At 38.9% G+C, this 19,232-nt stretch overlaps 2 protein-coding genes across 4 annotated transcripts in view; both read right to left on the bottom strand.

The window, feature by feature from the left end:
- The window catches only part of rasgrf2b (Ras protein-specific guanine nucleotide-releasing factor 2b), a 41,200-nt gene extending 33,319 nt beyond the window's left edge, over window positions 1-7,881 (bottom strand). The window contains exon 1 of one of the 2 annotated variants that reach the window (XM_079346596.1): window positions 7,028-7,881. In XM_079346596.1, the coding sequence (XP_079202722.1) occupies window positions 7,028-7,303 (276 nt within the window). In that variant the 5' untranslated portion in view covers window positions 7,304-7,881. The remainder of the gene's footprint in view (window positions 1-7,027) is intronic. The other variant, XM_079346597.1, reaches the window with a different exon arrangement.
- A 329-nt stretch (window positions 7,882-8,210) lies between these two features.
- Window positions 8,211-19,232, bottom strand: part of msh3 (mutS homolog 3 (E. coli)) — a 41,379-nt gene continuing 30,357 nt past the window's right edge. For both annotated transcript variants that reach the window (XM_079342762.1, XM_079342763.1), the window contains exons 21-24: window positions 18,402-18,588; window positions 10,796-10,928; window positions 10,477-10,645; window positions 8,211-8,681 (exon numbers count right to left, since the gene is read on the bottom strand). In XM_079342762.1, the coding sequence (XP_079198888.1) occupies window positions 8,600-8,681; window positions 10,477-10,645; window positions 10,796-10,928; window positions 18,402-18,588 (571 nt within the window). In that variant the 3' untranslated portion in view covers window positions 8,211-8,599. The remainder of the gene's footprint in view (window positions 8,682-10,476; window positions 10,646-10,795; window positions 10,929-18,401; window positions 18,589-19,232) is intronic.

Here is a 19,232-nt window from a genome sequence, read left to right as displayed (position 1 = left end):
GTGACAAAAGACTTTAAGAAGTCACATAGGCATGCAAAGAAATCAAACAAAAAATCCCTCATCCCTTTTTAAAAAAACCCACATTAAACAACCATAACATAATGTGTTCCTTGGTGAGATTCAGTGGGTGGTTTCTGGTACCTCTAGATGCTGCAAGTAGCTGTATACACATACCTGCGATTCTGATATTCATGCTGAGAATAAAACAAAATGTAAAAAATGTACTTCCCAAAAGTCATCTTTTCCAAGGCGTGTCCATACTTTTTGACTGGGGTAACCAACTGGAGCACTTATGAGTTAAGCAGAGGCAGCATGAAGAGTGATGTGCGCAAACAAACACAACACACACCAATAAAAATCAATTATCTGCCCTTTCTACACCACCAGTTATATCTTATAACAAAAGAAACTGGCAACATATACCGTAAATTCCGTACTATTGAGCGCACCTGGATATAAGCCGCACCGGCTAAAAATAAGTAAATAAATGTATTTGTACATATATAAGCCGCACTTGATTATAAGCCGCAGGTGTCCACGCTATAACAAGAGCTATTTACACAGACGTAGGCTACCGGTAACATCCGCAAATACTGTAGCGTCCGTACGGACGTTAAAGGACGACGAGAGCGTTCAAATAATAACTTTTAATAACCCGATCACTGTCGGCCGTGACCACGCCGTTTACAGCAGAGAGCAAAACCATAACTTGCCGTAACAATCCAACTCTCTCCCCCAGCGTTCTCTCATACAGCCACTCAACACGTTCTCGCTGGTGCATTCACTGACTCTCCACATAATCGGAATTATGAACACATTATCAACTACTGATTTTACAACATGAACCGTTACAATACGAAGCCTAGCCGACGGTGTCTGTAACACGTCTGATGAAAAAGATGACCGTAATATATTTCACAAGAAAAAGTCCATCCATTCACTGCCTCAGAATGACTTCATTACTCACTTCCTCAGTCTCTGTTGTCGCTGTCAGTGTCATCTTAACGTGCAGCAGCTCTGTTAGCTTCTTTGACAGCCAGGTCGATCGCCTTTAACATGAAAGCTGCATCATATGTATTTCTCCGTGTGTTTTCCATCATGAGGGTGCGTGTATGATGCGCAAAATGACTGATATTAAGATCCGACGTGACGAAGTCAAATGTTTTTGCGGCTGAAGCTCATTGTCCCCCATAAAAAATCCATGCATTAGCCGCACCGGAGTAGAAGCCGCAGTGCTCGAAGTGTGAGAAAAAAGTAGCGGCTTATAGTCCGGAATTTACGGTACTCTAAACTTCATTTTTTAATAATTTAAAAGATAGCATTTATTCAAAGTGACAATTTAAAGTTGCCTTAAAAAAATGCAAACAAAACAAAATAGAAAAGTATTGCACTCTGTTTTCCTTGCAAACATACATAAATATATCATGCACAGAAGTTTCCAACGTTTCCATTTACAATTTAAAGTACTAACTTGTCAGGGCAAATTGCCATTTGCAGTTTAGGATTTTTAGTGGCAGCACCTGGGATGACCAATCAAAGTTTAAAGGGCCCATGTCACCTCCAGACACCCCTTTGGATACCCCCTGCTTTACCCCTTTAATTATTTCTTTACTTTGCTTCTGTGTTAGGTATCTCAGAACAAATACAGATTACATCATTTGACGTAACAAAAATGTCCATGATGTCGGAATTTATGTTGCATTATTGACATTTGATTTGAATGGTCTTCTATTTCAATCCCTGTACAGCTCTACTGTAATTTCTTGAAATACAAAAGGCTTTTCTCAGCTTAAAACACAAAGGAAGAATTTTAATATCCTGTAGACATGTCATTGTGAAAAGATTCGAAACATTAATCTGACTGTAGCAGGGGCAGTACTTTATGTAACCACTAAATTCAACTGACGATGCCGCAGCTAATGTGACAATCATTGAATCAACATCCCACATCCTGCGGTTTCTTCATTGTCCTCTATGCTGTTCACTTTCCGCAAAGAAGTTCCTATAACAAAGTATGGGGGCGTTGAAATCTCTCTCACCCACATAGAAAGACCCAGGCATGAAACACACACACTGTGTCTAAGGATGCTAATATCTAGACCAAGACTAGTTGTACCTAGACCTCAGATCACTGGGCTCAGGGATTACCTGTCTGTTTAGCTGGAGATTAAATAGATTGCTGCCCTCCTCTACTGTTTATTCTCACTGCCATCATCCCTTTCTGGTCCATCCATCAAAAACAAACATTTACATGCATATACAGGTGATATCAAGCTTTTTCTCCCATCTTACACATTTGATGCTTTGTCACTCCAATGCCAGAAGAAAAACAACAAGAAGCCTTAATGCAATCGTTTGTGGATTGGAGAGTCTGCTCTATGACTCCCTCAGTGCAGCAGCAAAACGGAGGTGTCTAAACAGACCATAAATCTGTTTTACTGTATTCCTGAGAATTGCTATTGTGCACTAGCTGATCCTGTTCATAAACTCTGAAGAGACGACAACAACACACAGGAAAGGAATTGGTCATCGTCTTATGTGAAGCAAGATTTTTTTTTGACAGGGTGATCCAATAGGGCACAGCCTTCTGCAGGGTTAGTGTAAAGTTTTTAGGTAAAATTACACTTATTTACGTTTATCGGATGTATTTTAACTGCTGACTACTAAAATATATCGTACTGTACAAGTTCTATATTTCTTTTAATATTAAAATCAAACAACAAATATTTTCAATCAAAGCAGCATTAAAGCAATAGATGAACATTATGATGAATACAGGATGCTACACTGAGAGAGTTAATTAAGAAGACTGGTCTGATACCTTCACATATGGAACTATTGCCAGCCAGTGTGTTGCTTAGCATTCATACTGGAAGCAGAAGGAGATGTTCTTCTTTTACCTTTAGGGCTCTATATACTGTAGTTTAACCATCATTTCACAGCACATATGTGCAGTTGGTTGCCTGGCAACAACATGGCAACAACAAGACTCTAGGAAGCAACTTCTCTTAGATGTTGTTCACAAAGTGATAGTAACAGTAACTTTCAAAGGACTCAGGCTAGCTTTATCCTTTACTACAAGTTCTTCTTCTTCTTGGAAAAAAAAACAAAAACATTTTTCTATAACATGAGCACTTGCCAATGAGTTTTGCATTTCATAGGTTAGGAAAGATATTGCCTTCTTTATAGGCTACATGAAATGCTATTGAACCAGGAGTGGTTTCTTCGAATTAAGACTCTGTGTGATTTGATACCTTTCACCTTTTAATGCAAGTTTTCAAACAAAAGAAAAATATTTTTGGATAGGTGACAGCATGCAACTCTTGTTTGACACTAATTATGTCCATAACCAGTCAAATACTTGGCAGAAAAGAGAGAGTGAAATAAAAGGCAGCCTAGATGTAAATAAGACTGTTAAAACTGGGTTCCTTGATGCAGAAGGAAACTGTTTATTTAAAGGGGCTTTCTAATAGGAAATAATTACACACATGAACACATCAGGGTGTCAGCACTGGCACTATCACTGTTAGATATCAGGCTTCCTTTTCTTAAGTCTACTCTAATAAGAAAAGTTATTACAAAGAACTTTTATAGGAAAAGAAAAACAAAAAGGGGAGGGGGGATAATAAAAGCCATTTCTGACAGATCTGATAGCACAGAATTCATCTCAATATCCATTCTTGATAATAAGTCTCCATGACTTCAAGTTAGACCTAAATATAATCCTTAGTTCTATTTAATATTTTTGCTAGGTGGTGGCCCGAAGTTAGAAAAAAACAACAACCATGTTTCAGATAACTATCTTCCAATTGCATTATTTATGGAAACAACGCAAGGTTACAAAACAGAACAAAAAAAGAAAAAAACCTAAAGTATGTTATAATTGTCTCAACACATGAGGCTACATTTAGATTTCAGGAACTCTTAAGCTACTGAAATTGATCCATTTACATTTGTGTTGGACTTTAATGCAGCAGTTGCTCCTGCTAAATGTCAACCCTTCTTTTTTATCCACTGAAAGGGACATTCAAAATAACCAAAATAGAAATAGCATGGTTTGCACTCAGTGCTGCCATACATAGCATGTTACTTTACTGTACTTTACTGCTTTGTAACATTACTTTTGCTTGCTTTGCATCTTCAAGTTCATCAAATAAATGTCTTCTTTGTAACTTGAATAGGTGTGTATTGTTATATTATGCATCACCTCATCAACTGAAAACAATACAGCATTTGGTTTAAACAAGCTCTCCCTATTGAGCCACAGCTACACCTTTTAATGAAAAGTAATATCATTTTTCCATTTTTTATTATTGCTAAGTGCTTAAAGCCGTCTTGCCGAGCCCTTTAATCACTCAGTCTAGGAATTCAAACAGAGGCTACTGCAGATGATCCAAAACTATAGACCTACAACATCCTAAAAAGAGAAGAAATGGCTAGATACATTGACTTGATTTCTACTACTTGGCCATTGATGAAAGCAACACAAGGCTTTTGAATTTCTCAGGACAATTCTGACTGTATATTGGTGACATTGTAGAAACATACTTCTCTGTATGTAATCTTATCTGTCCTGGATCATTGCCTCTGATAAACTGCCCCTTTCTCTGGGATCAATGATTCAAACCCTTGATGATGAGGGGAAGGACAGTTTGCCAATTTTACAAATCTAAAACTGTTGTGTTACATACAAATACACACCTGTTCGCATCAGCAATGCACATCGTAGTCACTGTGGAAACCATTCAGACAGGTGTGAACACTCTCCAAATGGTTTGAAGGGTTTGTGTCTTTCTGAGAGTACAGCGAAAGAGAGAGAGAGGCAGAGTGTGTGCTGTGTGTTATTTGTGTTCTTGCATTGTGGCTAACTGTGGGGGTGTGATACTGCAGGTTGCTGGCAGACTCAAACGACTGCAAAAAATAACAGTGAAGAGCAAGATGGAAGCACGGAAGTGCCTTCTCTCACTTTACGCTGCAAAACCATCGCAGGAGGGGAAGAAAAAACTAAAATGACTGAACTCTACTCAATGAGAAGCGATTTGAGATAATCAGCAGCCTTATGCAAAAAAGTAGTATGTCATTGTTATTCCTCTTTTTTACTGTGTGGCATTGGATGTAGAAAATATGTTGTGCAGCACAGCTGAGTGCAGATTGAAAAGATGTTGTCTGTGTGATGGACTGCCTTAATGTTTTGTTTACTGTTTTATGAATCTGGAGAGCCTAAAGCAAATGTCCACCTCTGGTGGAGAATAAAGAATTATTCTACTTCATCATATTCTAAAGAACAGCAGTAGAACAAGAGTGAGACAGATATAAATAGAATGAAACAGTCAATTTGAAAGTGTATAGAAAGTCAGTCAAATTAGACATCATAATATTGAAGCTCAGTATGATTAGAAAAGATGGGTTTTACGGTCACATAAGTGTAATAGCCGTAATTTGATTAACATGTAACTTTGCTCTACATCTGAGATTTGTTCTTGTTTTACTATGATTTACTTAAACTCTGTTACTGAAATAACATCCAGTGCTTGTCTGTTTTATCAAGGACTTAATTAAAACCACATTCTTCCCTCTATTCCTAAAGCTTTTTTCAGCCTCCTTTTGCATACATCTGGAATGAATTGTCTTTACACAAACTACATTTAAAGAGACAGACTTCTACTGTACAAGTAGCTGGGGGTGCAGAGGAATATTTTCTGAGTGATGATGATTGGTGGCTATTTTTGAATTCTCATATGATTAGTTTTGCATGCATTCACTGTCCACTTAATACTATACAAACTATACCACCACCGCACACACATTTTAATGGCATAAGAGCAGTCAGTGATGCCATCTGAAAACTAGAGTCACAGAAAAAAAAAACATAGTTTGTTCTCTGTGCGTTCTCAGACAGAGTTAGGCGTCATATTCAATATTCAATATATTCTTTTACAATGACAAATATGTAGTTGTCCATTGATATAACTCCAGGATTAATGACCAATGTATGTATGCTCTTTTTTTTCTCAATGAAATGCATGTGCAAATAATTTACATGTTTCCTAGCAACAAGGAAACATTCTTTAGATGCTGAGGCATCTTTCAGGAGCACAGCACCAACACATTCATAACACAAACAGTATTTCATCGGTAAATGCAGGCTCTGGTTTCTGAAGTCAGTTATGATGCCATCCTGCAGTGTGTGTAACTAAAATAAGTTCTCTTGATAGCGTTACATCCATAAAAAAAAACATGGCTGTTGGGAATTAATATTTAATTGAATAGCAAAATATTATAGGTTTATTGAAGTGATGGTTGAAGAACAAAGAAAATGTACTACAGAAAAGTATAACGTGCCTTCCTACTTTAAATACAAGCGCCTGTTGTCACAGTGAAATAGTTTCCTTCCACTATAGGTCAAATTGCTTTTTAAAAGAAATCTTAAAAGTTTACATATTAAATTAACTTCGTGAAGGAAGCCTACATATTCCATTACATTATAGAGAGCAAACTGTTGAAAAAGAAGAGCATTGCTGTCCAAAAGTAAGAAATTATGTTTACTTTGAGTTTGGAAAAAGGCTTTCTAAACCTTATCTCTTCTACCAGCCTGCTCCTATTTGCACACCTGAACCCGTTGGGATTCAGGTGTTGCCCCCGCTCAGGGAGGATGCACTGGGAGCTCTAGACACTGCAGAGCTTGTTGAAAATGTAGAGCAGAGGTGCCGATTTTGCATGAACCATTTCTATTTGTTTGTATGGGCGATAGTTTGAGGGCGATGTAACAATTTGATCCTTTTTATTCTATATAAATATAATCATTACAAACCATAACTTTATCTGACAGCATTTTATTTTACTGAGTTGCATTTCTTTGCAGTGCATGTTTTTAAATTGTTTGTCCCACCAGCATACAATCTGTGCTGAGCCGTGAGATGCATTAAGCAGATTGGGGGAAGTTATAGCGTGAGATACATTAACATTGTTTGATTTTTTACTCGGTGTTCTGAGGATTCAAAACCCTAGCCTTATTTAAACGTCTCACCTGTTTCTCCAGCCCCTCCTTCCCAGTGGTGGACATCTTTGGCGCCGGCGTGCGCTCGCAGGTGCATCCTTCCAACAGGTAAATCCCGGCAGGTCGTGCGCTCTGCTCGTTCTCGAAGTAAAACAGTACATTCTGGTAGAGGGCGAAGAATTTCTCGTGCCATCGACTGTTCTCCGCTGTCTTCTTGCACAGGTAGCCGCGCTTAGTTCCCTCTTTACGCGCAACCACTGACAGAAACAGCGCGTGCCCTTCGTTGTATCTGACGCTCTTCTGCATTTTCGCCCTTGGTATGGAAGAGAGAACACAGTGGGACTATGGTGCTTTCACTGCGAGCCCATCATAGCACGCATGTAGTAGCGTGTAAACTTTGGCACGGAGATACGCACGGATCAAGGGCGCCGTGCCGCACGAAAAAGTTGCCCCGCTGACGGGAGCGCTTCTGCAGAGGAACTCATAGTACATCTGTCCAAGTCCCACAGTCGCTAAAATAAATCCATGCAACTCGCTCTCAAAACACGCTCCTTTAAATAAACCACAACAAACAAGAAGGAGAATAAGAGGCGTGTCGTTCCTAAAAGGGATAACCCTCAAGTGCACAGACGATGACAGAATCACAGACCCGGTAAATTGTAATCGGCTTTGACAGTGGTTAACTCTCTCTCTCCCAAGCACTCAGTGCCACAAGGTCTCTCTATCTTTCTCTCTCTCTCCGGTGATGCGCGCTGATCCTGGAGTTGGCGGAATTAAGGCGGAGCGTGTGTTAGAGAGACAGAGAGAGAGAGAGTGTGTGTGTGTGTGTGTGTGTGTGTGTGTGTGTGTGTGTGTGTGTGTGTGTGTGTGTGTGTGTGTGTGTGTGTGTAAAAGTGAGTGAGAGCTGGAGATGTAATGCAGATTTTCTGAGCGGCAAACGCAGTGATTTAATTGGCAAAGAGAAGGAGATAAATCAAATATTCAACCAAAAATAAGTCAACGAATTAATATATTCTCATGTCAAACAATCTGTGCTGGCCAACAAGAGCACATGTTTTAGTGATGATTTTAAAGACTTCACACATTAAAGTCTCCTTGCACAGCTGAAGTTTAAATGTTTGAAGAAAGTCTGGACAAATGTCTCAAGGCTAAATAACCCTCTACTTTTGCATAATAGACAATTCCAGAAGAGAACTGCCAAATATGAGTTGCATTGTGGGTAATATAGTTGGTGTTTATTTTTAAGAAAAATGTTTGGAGAGAAAAAGAAACCAATAATATTTAATCAGTAATCTTTGCTCTGATCTGTTGTGATTCCAAAACTCTTGCAGTTGTGCATTAGTATATTGCAGGAACAGTGGTTGTTTAAGGTTGTGTTTTTATTTAATCAATGTTGTCACATTATTAATTGTACACATTTCTGAAATGGCAATTAGGTTACAGTACAGATGATAGTGATGAACCAAACCTGAGATTGTTAAAATCACATCAAGTTAAACAGAAACGACTACTTTACACCAGCAATAGTCCTCTGAAGTTTGCTCATTCACTTCTCCTCTTTTCTTGTGTGTTCTCTGTGTGTTGACTCCTATTTCTGTAATGTCAAGAGTTTGACTGCTGCCACTCCAGGAGGGACAATTTGTCCGAGACGCTCCAAAGATCTGAAAGAACTTTCTTATTCTTCCTAGAGAGACAAAGGCAAAAAGACACAGAAATACAGTTTAGAAATCTGTTACACTGTGTTGAGCCCAAACACATTGTTTCATCACACACAGAGCTGAGTGAGAGTACGATAAAATCCCTTTTTTTTTAACCTCCAACCAGCAGCTCAACTCCTCTGTGGGAATGTTGTGTACCCAGCATGGCTCTACTCCAACAAAGGACAAACATTTCATATAGGAAGGATTAAATTGATTGTGCGTTTGTGTGTGCGTACACTGACAGATACTTCATATATTTCATATGGTGAGGATTACTTTGGAACGAGCTAAGCGGCACTCAACTCCCAGCAAGCTGTCTGTTACAGGGAGAGGAGACGCTGTGAACAAATTTACAGAGACAGAAGACTGTTTGGAGAAAGAGCATTGTACTGACAGTTTTGAGAATTTCACGTCTTTCTTTTCCTGACTCAAACACAAGTGGAAGATCTCTGTCTGGCAGTGCGTGATTATCCCTGGTACAAAATGTCAACGTTTAAAAAGACATATTTTCACCTCCTTGTATGCATATTTGCATTCCTCGAAATGCCTGGAAAATTCAATCCGCTGCGGAAAAAATGTGATTTGGAACCATAGACCTTGGAACTCCCAAAAAGAAAGTATGACCAAGGATCTTTGTTCATATCCTTTCAAAGGAACCTTTTGGTTTGAGGATTACCTGCCAATTAGTATTTAGTTTCTTGGGGTGTTGTTGCGCAGCCATTTTCATCATTCCATATATGGAATGTCCAAATGGTTCCATAGTAATTTAGGGATATTTATATTATTGTAATTTGTAGAGCTTCATGGTGGTAATGTCTTGTCCTTGTCATATCCCATCACTGTATACCACCACATACTGTGTTCGCTAAATTAAAAATAAAATAATAGTAACAAGAAAAACAAGTTGAAATCCAAACATTGAATAGATAACTTATTTAAATCGCTTGTTCCTTCTAAAAAAACTATATTACATTTATTCCTCACATTCAGTTGCATAAAACACAAATCAGCTTAAAATGAAAGTGGTCGAGGAATCCCAAACAGAGAGCTTCACAAAGTCAGAGCTGCACCAGTCATCTGACTCAGTCTGATTTTCCTGGAATATTGGCACAAGTATGAAATCAGATTCATTTGAGTGTTACAGCTCAAATAAACATTGTATTTAGATACAGTTGAGCTGCTCTTAGTTCTATTTCTTCATGACGCATGTTTGACTCTTAGTTTACAGCTGTCAAGTTCCATTTGTAGTGAAGATTGTTGGATGATCTCTTGCAAAACAAAGGAACAACATTAAAAGTGTTATTTAATTTTGCATTTCAAAGGCGACCCCACAAACTAGTTTGAGACTCCCACAAAATCATGGGAAGTTGACAGTGAAAAAAGTAGCACAAGTTGATTTATACTTACCTTTGTTTCCAACAAAAGGAGATGCTGTAATCCTACACACTGATGCAACTTTCACAATGTTTGTAATACATTCTACCTGAAAACAGGCCCCAACATATGCAGCCCCTTGCTTTATTTCAATGCAAACACCCACCTCTTTAAAACTTTACACCTTGAGTTTGTTACACAGAACTTAATTTCAGCTTTCAATCTGTTTAGTTTAAAGCAGAGTTCATCCGTATAGCCGTCTAATGACATCCTCTGAACTCGTTTACCAGACCTTTAAAGCTCTTCAAGAGCAAAGAATCCACCATACTGTTTCCACTCGACTTAAACATTCATCTATATGTTTAAATGTTGTGAAGTCAGGCTGAATATGTGTGCTCCCTGTACCTCCTTGTGTTGACCGTGCTCTCCAGCTCACGGGCTTTGCGTGCAGCAGTGTGGAGTATAGTGTCTGGGATGTCAGCCAATCGGGCGACATTCAGGCCATAGCTCCGCCCTGCAGCTCCTTCAGTTAACTGGTACAGGAAGGTGATAAACTCTGGTTGAACCTCTCCGTCTGTCAGTATATAAAAGAACATAACCAAATGAAATATCTAAGTATATATTGATAGTATATATTGATAATGATTTAATACATGAAACTTGCTAAATCTATCCACCCAAATATACTAAAGTATCTTCATGCACAAAATGCCCACACACACACCGTCAGTATCCATAGCAATGTCGGGTTCATTAAGTAGGAAAGCCATGTGATAGTTGGACACATGTTCAGGATACACCCGCTCCAGCTCACACAGAGGAGGGTAATGGGTCACAAACAAGGTGAGGGCTTTCACCTAAGAAAAGGAAGAAGATATGTAATGGTTTAAATCTAGAAAGATCTTGTGCACAGTATCTCCTGCAGTCCTTCATCCTTTAAACCTGGGATCAAAATGTTAAGGAGCTGTGAAACTGCATGAACAAAGTCAGCTGGTTGTTAATGCATTTTGTGCTCATATTTGCTAAAAAAAAAAAAAAAAAACATCCCTGAGAGGAAGAAAAGAGCACGGGTTGTCTGCAAAAAGCCTGTCAGAGAGATGTGTCACTTTTTCGTGCTTCTGTTTTCCTCGCTGGGAAAAAGTAATGAAGTAACTTTTAGAATAATCATCACATCTTCAAGTCAATATTCTAATAAATGATTGAAATAGAAACTCAGCAAATGTGAAACCATAACATAATAGTAACAACTACATTTACATTATATGCATCATATCCATTTGTATACATTATTAAAATTGTTGCTTTGAAATCTCGACTCTCTTCTTCTCAGTCTGACCTCAGTGGAAAAATAAATGGGCTATCGTTTACAATCATTAAGCCAAACTCAAACATCAACAGTAGAAGGAGACAGAGCAGACAAAGAAGAGACAAAGAGATGAAGTCACTTGTTACCAAATGGTAGGTATCACAACAAATGTTGCATTATGTAACACCATCTGTGTTACTACAACTAAGTGAAAGTTGTAGCTGGAAAACAAAGCTTTTTCTTTTACAATTACTGTACTTTGGCTCAGTGTTATATAACTGTCTCAGTACTTCACAGTGAGCTGGTCTGATAAATAAAGTGAATATCATCACCCTTGTAAACAAATATACACAGTAACTATTGTGTCACTTTTTCCCTTCATCAGTCTGTCTTATCTGTTTTCACTATGAGATCTCTGCAGTTAGTTATTCCATTATTCTGTAACCCCACACCGGCTTCTCAGCAAGCCCTGGAGAGAAATTGTGCTAAGTGAAAGCACTTCCCCTCATCCTGCTGTTCTTTAATTTCTACAGGGCCTGGGAAGCCACACATACTATAGGCTACATGATCGAACTCTGCCAATGAGGTTAAGAAGTAAAAAACACACATGCATGCACAAACGCGTTTCCTTCCTCTTCCTCCTCTCTCAGCGCTGCATTCCCAGTACAACGACTGAGAGCTCTTCATTGAAACAAATATGTTTTAGAATTGTAATTTTATTCTGTCAGTTTATTGAACAGGGATACAATACGTGCAATGAGCATGCAATTATATATAAAATACAAAGTAGATGCCATAATGCCAATCTTTATTCTAAAACATGAATTATTTTCTATTGAGAGTATCTGCCATCTGAGGAGTGTTTGAGGACACTGGATTGTAAATGTTTTTTTGGTAATTTTCTAACCCTTAAAATCGAGTTATGGTCTGATAGACCCGTTATTAAAAAGAATGTCTTTGTAATGCACTCAGCTCTATTCCTTAAAATTATGTTTTCCACATCAGTTTTTGCTTACTGCTTACTTGAACTACATAAGCATTTAAACATGTAAATGGTGGTAACTGAGATGTATCAATACTACCGAATATTGAGTGAATCTTCCCCATATCCTAGAAATGTATGACAATGTGAACTTGAAACTATCACAGAAATACTAGTATGATTCATAGTTAATTCCTGTGTCGATAACCGAATATGTTTAAGCTCTCACGGTGAGGCAGGTCTTAGTGTTACATCACCGCAGCAGACAGGCGGCAGCAGGACTCGGCTGTCTACAGGTTTGGATGCTAACAGTTCGGTCTAAAAAGGTCACACGTCAGTAGTGATACCTCCCTTTGAAAGAGATGTGCAGGGTGACTCCTACACACCTCAAACAAAGGCACACAGACCTGCACCCAAACAAAGACACAGCGACCGGCAACACAATCGTCCCTGTCCACCTACATTCAAAGGTAAACACAAAAAGAGTGTGGCAGAGCGAGGCTGCAGCCTGGATAATGGTCTGATTAGGCGCTAATGGCATCTCTTTACCAGACCTCTCCGGGCTGCACTGACAGCTGGAGCTGGACAATCTAATAAAATTAGTGCTAAAACAATTATTCAATAAATCAATTAGTAATTTATGAGCCATTTAATCCCAGGCTATTTCATTGATCAAATAATTGTTGGAGTTTAAAGGAAATTCAATCTGTAAAATTAGCAGCATGCTCTAGGTGAAGAAGTTGAAAAGCAGATTTGAGATTTTCTTTTAATACAAAAAAATATATATATCATTCAGTATTTCTTATCATTTGTACTTTTTTGTCATCACCCTATAAAAGCTCCCGCAACCAGAGAATAACAGCAGCACCTAGTAAAAGGCATGTTCTTCTCCTCAAATAGGCTCACTTTAGAGCTGTATGCTCTGCAGGGACTGTGTCCGTTAGCTGATCTGAGTTTTTGTTTTTCTACACAGAAAACAGCTACTGGCTAAGGCATGAAACAACATGGAACCAAAATAATGAAGTGGTCATTTGACTCATCAAAAAAGAGGAAAACCTAAAAATGTCCATAGTTAAAATTTGCTTTGTTTAAAAGAGCAAATTTTAAGGAGCGAGGAACAAGACTGTTGGAGGCTGTGAGTCCAACTCACTTAACATGAAGTTTCAAAGCTAACCTGACCTTTAACCTGCCACATGCCACCGGTAACACCTTCACTGAATTGTGCCACCTTGTTCCCCTCTTCTTGTAGTTATTCTCTTACAGGGTTTGAGCTCCAAGTTTTTTTTTTTTATAATGAAATGTCAGAGAGTGTGTGCTTCGCTCTGTATTCTGATCCACAGAAAGAGGTGCGAGGTGTCAGCAGTACTGCTGTGTCTTATACTTGTTAGTTAACTCTATCCAATTACACACAAATCCAACTTGAACTCAAGTCAACACCCTTTATTGTCGCTCCTCATAACTATCAAGGCTCTCTTTGGAGTAATGGGTGTGTGTCAGAGATTTGTTAAAAAAAAAACATGCATGTGTGACACTGACCTCTTGACACTGCCAGAATCTCATTTTCTCATTGACCTCAGGGTCAGTGACAGGTGTAAAGGTAGTGACCTTTCTCTTTGCCATTGCCTTTACTTGGTACAGAAATGCCTCTGGCTGCTGGTTAAATCTGTGTAACATTAAGATAATGCACTAACTCTGTCTTTAAAACATTATTTTTGTTTTTATAGAGCTGATCATAAACAATCATCCATCTATTTAAAACATATTAAAGTGTGTACATTGTGCCTGTATATGTCTCTTAAAGTAAATCTGTTTACAGGTCTTAGAGTAATTACTATTATGTGAAAAGGTTATTTTTTTATCCCTTTGTCGCTCCATCAAAGGATTCCTAAAGTTTGACATGGCCACAAATAATGTAACTTACAGCCGTGTTGTTTGGTTATGAAGAACACAATATTATCACTAAAAATAAATGTGTAAATATGGAGTTAGGAAGAATGGAAATATATCTGTATTCTTCAGATCACTTATGCTTGGGGCTAAGTGCTAAAGGCTAAACTGAAGTAGCAGCTAAAAGCATCACGAATGGGGCACACTTCTGAGTTTCATGTTGTCATTGTGGCTAATTAAGGCCATTGGATTTGATAGATAATTATGTAAAAGGATTGGTATGTTTCCAATATTATATTGTTTATTTAATGGTTGGCTAGTAAAAACTTATCAGGGTTTTTGAGCCGATTCACACTACTGTACAAGTTCAAATATAATACATATACAATCAATTTAATACCATATAAAGCCTTACAATACCATCCATGAATCCACGCATACTGTACATAAATAAGTAATATTTAATAAAGCTGTGTGGTTAGTTGATGCAGTAGAACAGTTACCAAGCTATAAAAGGAAGAGTTTGAAAGCTAAGTGGCAGCAAGAGAAGCAAAAATGCATCCCACAAAGTGAGTTGGTTGGAAACATCTACTGAAAATGTAGCCATTAATGTGCAGCCCCAGAGTGAGGTTTAGTCCTTTTTGAGAGTCCAAGTGTAAAGCTAGGAGTATTTCTTCCTGCCATTACAATGCAGAAATCCACAGTTTGTACAGTCAAATGCAAATCTGAGTCAGAGTTTGAGCATAGAGCGATGTGTAGTGCTAAGGTTAGTGTGAAGCTAATAGCAGGAAGTAAAAGTGAGTCTGAGAATGTATAATGGGTGAATAAGAGGAAAGTATGACATGCACATCACTTGCTAAAAAGGAGTTTAAACACACAACAATTAACTGAAACAAACCATGTCATAATGGTGATTTCAGCAGCAACTCCTCGTATTAGCGATCCTCTCTTCTCTTCTGTTTCTGTGTCTCTCTCTGCGTCAAGGTTGTCTCTTTTATTTACCTGTGTTATGAAACCCATAAACATTCTTAACTACCTCTCAGGTGAGTGCTTGGGACATGGAAAGGTGTGTTACTATAACAACTGAGTCAAAAGAGTAGCGGTCTGACTTTGGATGGGAACAGTTGAGTTTGCTGAGGAGGAGGAGGAGGAGGAGGAGGAAGAGGATGGGGCAGATGAGGAGGAGGACGATGAGTAGGAGGAAGAGGAGAGAGCATGAAAGACTGCAGGTTTGGCAGTACTGAGGACGCCTTTTGCTGTACAGCAACTTCTTTTGTGCCCTTTTGTTTGTCTTTCCTTTAATAGCCTGGATTTTCTTACAAATCAATGCTGTTATACAACAGGTGGTTCGAGAGCTCCCTCCTCCTGCCAACATTAGCTCTGCCCTGAATCAGCTGATACTTACCGTAAATTCCGTACTATTGAGCGCACCTGGATATAAGCCGCACCGGCTAAAAATAAGTAAATAAATGTATTTGTACATATATAAGCCGCACTTGATTATAAGCCGCAGGTGTCCACGCTATAACAAGAGCTATTTACACAGACGTAGGCTACCGGTAACATCCGCAAATACTGTAGCGTCCGTACGGACGTTAAAGGACGACGAGAGCGTTCAAATAATAACTTTTAATAACCCGATCACTGTCGGCCGTGACCACGCCGTTTACAGCAGAGAGCAAAACCATAACTTGCCGTAACAATCCAACTCTCTCCCCCAGCGTTCTCTCATACAGCCACTCAACACGTTCTCGCTGGTGCATTCACTGACTCTCCACATAATCGGAATTATGAACACATTATCAACTACTGATTTTACAACATGAACCGTTACAATACGAAGCCTAGCCGACGGTGTCTGTAACACGTCTGATGAAAAAGATGACCGTAATATATTTCACAAGAAAAAGTCCATCCATTCACTGCCTCAGAATGACTTCATTACTCACTTCCTCAGTCTCTGTTGTCGCTGTCAGTGTCATCTTAACGTGCAGCAGCTCTGTTAGCTTCTTTGACAGCCAGGTCGATCGCCTTTAACATGAAAGCTGCATCATATGTATTTCTCCGTGTGTTTTCCATCATGAGGGTGCGTGTATGATGCGCAAAATGACTGATATTAAGATCCGACGTGACGAAGTCAAATGTTTTTGCGGCTGAAGCTCATTGTCCCCCATAAAAAATCCATGCATTAGCCGCACCGGAGTAGAAGCCGCAGTGCTCGAAGTGTGAGAAAAAAGTAGCGGCTTATAGTCCGGAATTTACGGTACACATTTTCACTCTATATTATCCAGCGAGGTTACATAATGCACAGATTTTGTCCAAAGATTAATGTGGAACTGGGAAAACTTTATACCTGGAGGGAGACTTTCAAAGGTAAATGTTTATTCTTCTATATTTGAACAGGGGAAGCTCAGGGCGATTCTGAGTATTTGGACAAATGTGTTGGCAAAACATAAAATAAACAAAAAGCTAAATACAGCTTGTACTGAGCAGGAGTAGAGTGAGTTTCAATGAAACCATCGATGGCTTCTGTCACTGTGGAGCTGATCTCAGAGACTTACCCTCACCACCCGAAGGCCCAAATACAATACAAGTGATTAGTGTAGGCAATGACTGTTATCTTAAAGCTACAGTAGCCTAAATAATTCTGTTTCAATTTGGGTTCAATTAAAATTTAAAAAAAATCATCTTTTCACGTCACAGATAAATGCTGACTTAAGTGTATTTTTATGTCTCTCACTGTAGGTACAAACGAGATTCAGCCAGAGCAGTGACATGACATACATTAATATAAATGTTACTGGACACCATATTTATTTATTTTCATGTGCCTTATGCTAATTACAAATTAGCAAACACAACTACAAATTGACTTTAAATTACCGGTAGGGGGGGGGGGGGGTGTTTGGGCAGGCCATCCTCACCAACAGTCCCAAGGAACCTAAGAGAGCTCAGGAGCTCCCAGAAAAGGCCAATTCGATTTGGATTTTAATTTAGATTCTGAATGTATTTTTGATTCAAAACTATTATGGATTTATGATTCAAAATATACTTTTGAATTAGTCCATAAGTAAGGATCTACACAAGTCGTGCACTGGCTAGATTTCTTGCTGCTCCATTTGGCATTCTAAGTTAAAGAGCTAGCTTTGGAGCTTAGCAGTGATTGATTGATTTGCCAAAAAAAAAAAAAAAATTGGAAGTTATGAATCAATTCAAAATCTCACAAGATAAGAATTTCAATTTTTACACATTTTTTTCTCCACAAGGAAAACCATAATTAACTTGCCAATGTTGGTATTGATAACCAACTTTAGAAACGTAAGTCACCATTTCTTTCCTAATTTCTTAGGATACAACATATCTGTTCTGTAACATTGTGCAACACCCAAAGGGCTCTTGGTCTCCCAAAGAAACACACAAACCCAGACTGTTTCTCTCCCATTAGAATACTGATATCCTTCAACCTGTACGACCAACCTGCATGCTGCTGTCTGCTCACGCACCTGCCTTGATAACTGTCTACAAATGGTTCAAACATTTTAATGGTAGCCAACAAAACCAGCTAGGAATCATGTAAAAGGGAAATGTTTTAGAGGCCAATGACCTCAGTGGATCCCTCGTAAGCACAAAGGTGGACATGTTTCAGAGTTCGTCCTCAGTCAATATTATTAGATTTTTCAGAACAATGAAAAACTAAACTAAAACTACCAGGTATCTGCAGGTCAACCAGGCTCTTTTTCCATTGCAGCTTGCTCTCCAACAGCATATTAACATCGTAGATCAAGCTTGTCTACATTTGGCTCAGTTTTGAAAAGTTGACCTGTTGCTGCAGACTCTCTGGAGCCTCTTCAAAACAAGCAAACACTGCAGATTCTGCAGAGCACACAAGGAAACTCAATCAAACACTAGGATGATGACAAACTGGCAAAGGTGCACAACTCTGTACTTTGGGGTACTGCTTTGATAGTTAATTGGAGTGAATTCAAGATCTAACAGTAAAGGTGGATTAATTCTGTTTACATGTGTATAATTCAACATAAACACGTAATGGTTTTTGTTCTATTGGTAGCTTCCCTCATATTTCTCTTTTTTTCTTAATTACAAAGATTTTAATCTGCCTTGTTCCCATGCCAGTTACCATTCAGAAACACTTACATCTCGGATGATATACTTCAAGGTTGCATAAGCAATGGCAATCCCATCATGTGTGCTCGTGCCCCGTCCCAGTTCATCGAGGATCACCAAGGAACATTCTGTAGCGCGGGAAATGATCTCTGAGGCTTCAGTAAGCTCCTCCATAAAAGTACTGCGACCTTTGTAGATGTTGTCCGAAGCACCCATCCTGACCAACAAAACAAGGAAAAAAAGAGAGGACAGACATCAACAAGGGGAGAAGAAGCTACAGTACGATCAGTAATTGTTTTTTGTAGGTGGCAGAGGAACTCTGCAGACTGCACAAGTAGAACACAATTTGCGCTGTTCAAATATGACACAATTAACAGGAACAAAAGCAAAGTATTACATAATGTGAGGATTTTATGCAAAGCTTTGATCTTTCCCATCTTTAAAGGATTTTGTCTAAAGGTTGGAGCTACAGAGAAAATGTACAAACTACTGTAGTTCTTCCAGAAACTCCACAAACCACCCACAGGCGCATAAATCCAGAAACTGCTATTTTTCCATGTGTGAACCCGCTCCTCCTGTTCCACTAGGAGGACGACTTTCAAAGAAAAGGCAGAGGGAGATAGAAGTGGAGGCGTCCAAAGAAAGGGAGAGAGAGTAACCAAAACACCCTGAGGGTCTTTTAAAACAGAAAAAGAATTTAGTCAAAGTTGCAGCTGCAGAGGGATGGTGAAACCTTCGAGGGGTTTGCACACATTCAGCCACAAGAGCTGAGGTAGTGGCGCTGGTGATGGATGTTAGGATCCAGGTTGTTGGATGAGTTGAGCTCAGGACTCTGTGGAGGGCTATTACATCAGGGTTTGG

This window comes from Symphodus melops (genome assembly GCF_947650265.1).
Source record: "Symphodus melops genome assembly, chromosome: 1".
Lineage (NCBI taxonomy): Eukaryota > Metazoa > Chordata > Actinopteri > Labriformes > Labridae > Symphodus > Symphodus melops.
This window is presented reverse-complemented; position numbering and strand designations above follow the sequence as displayed.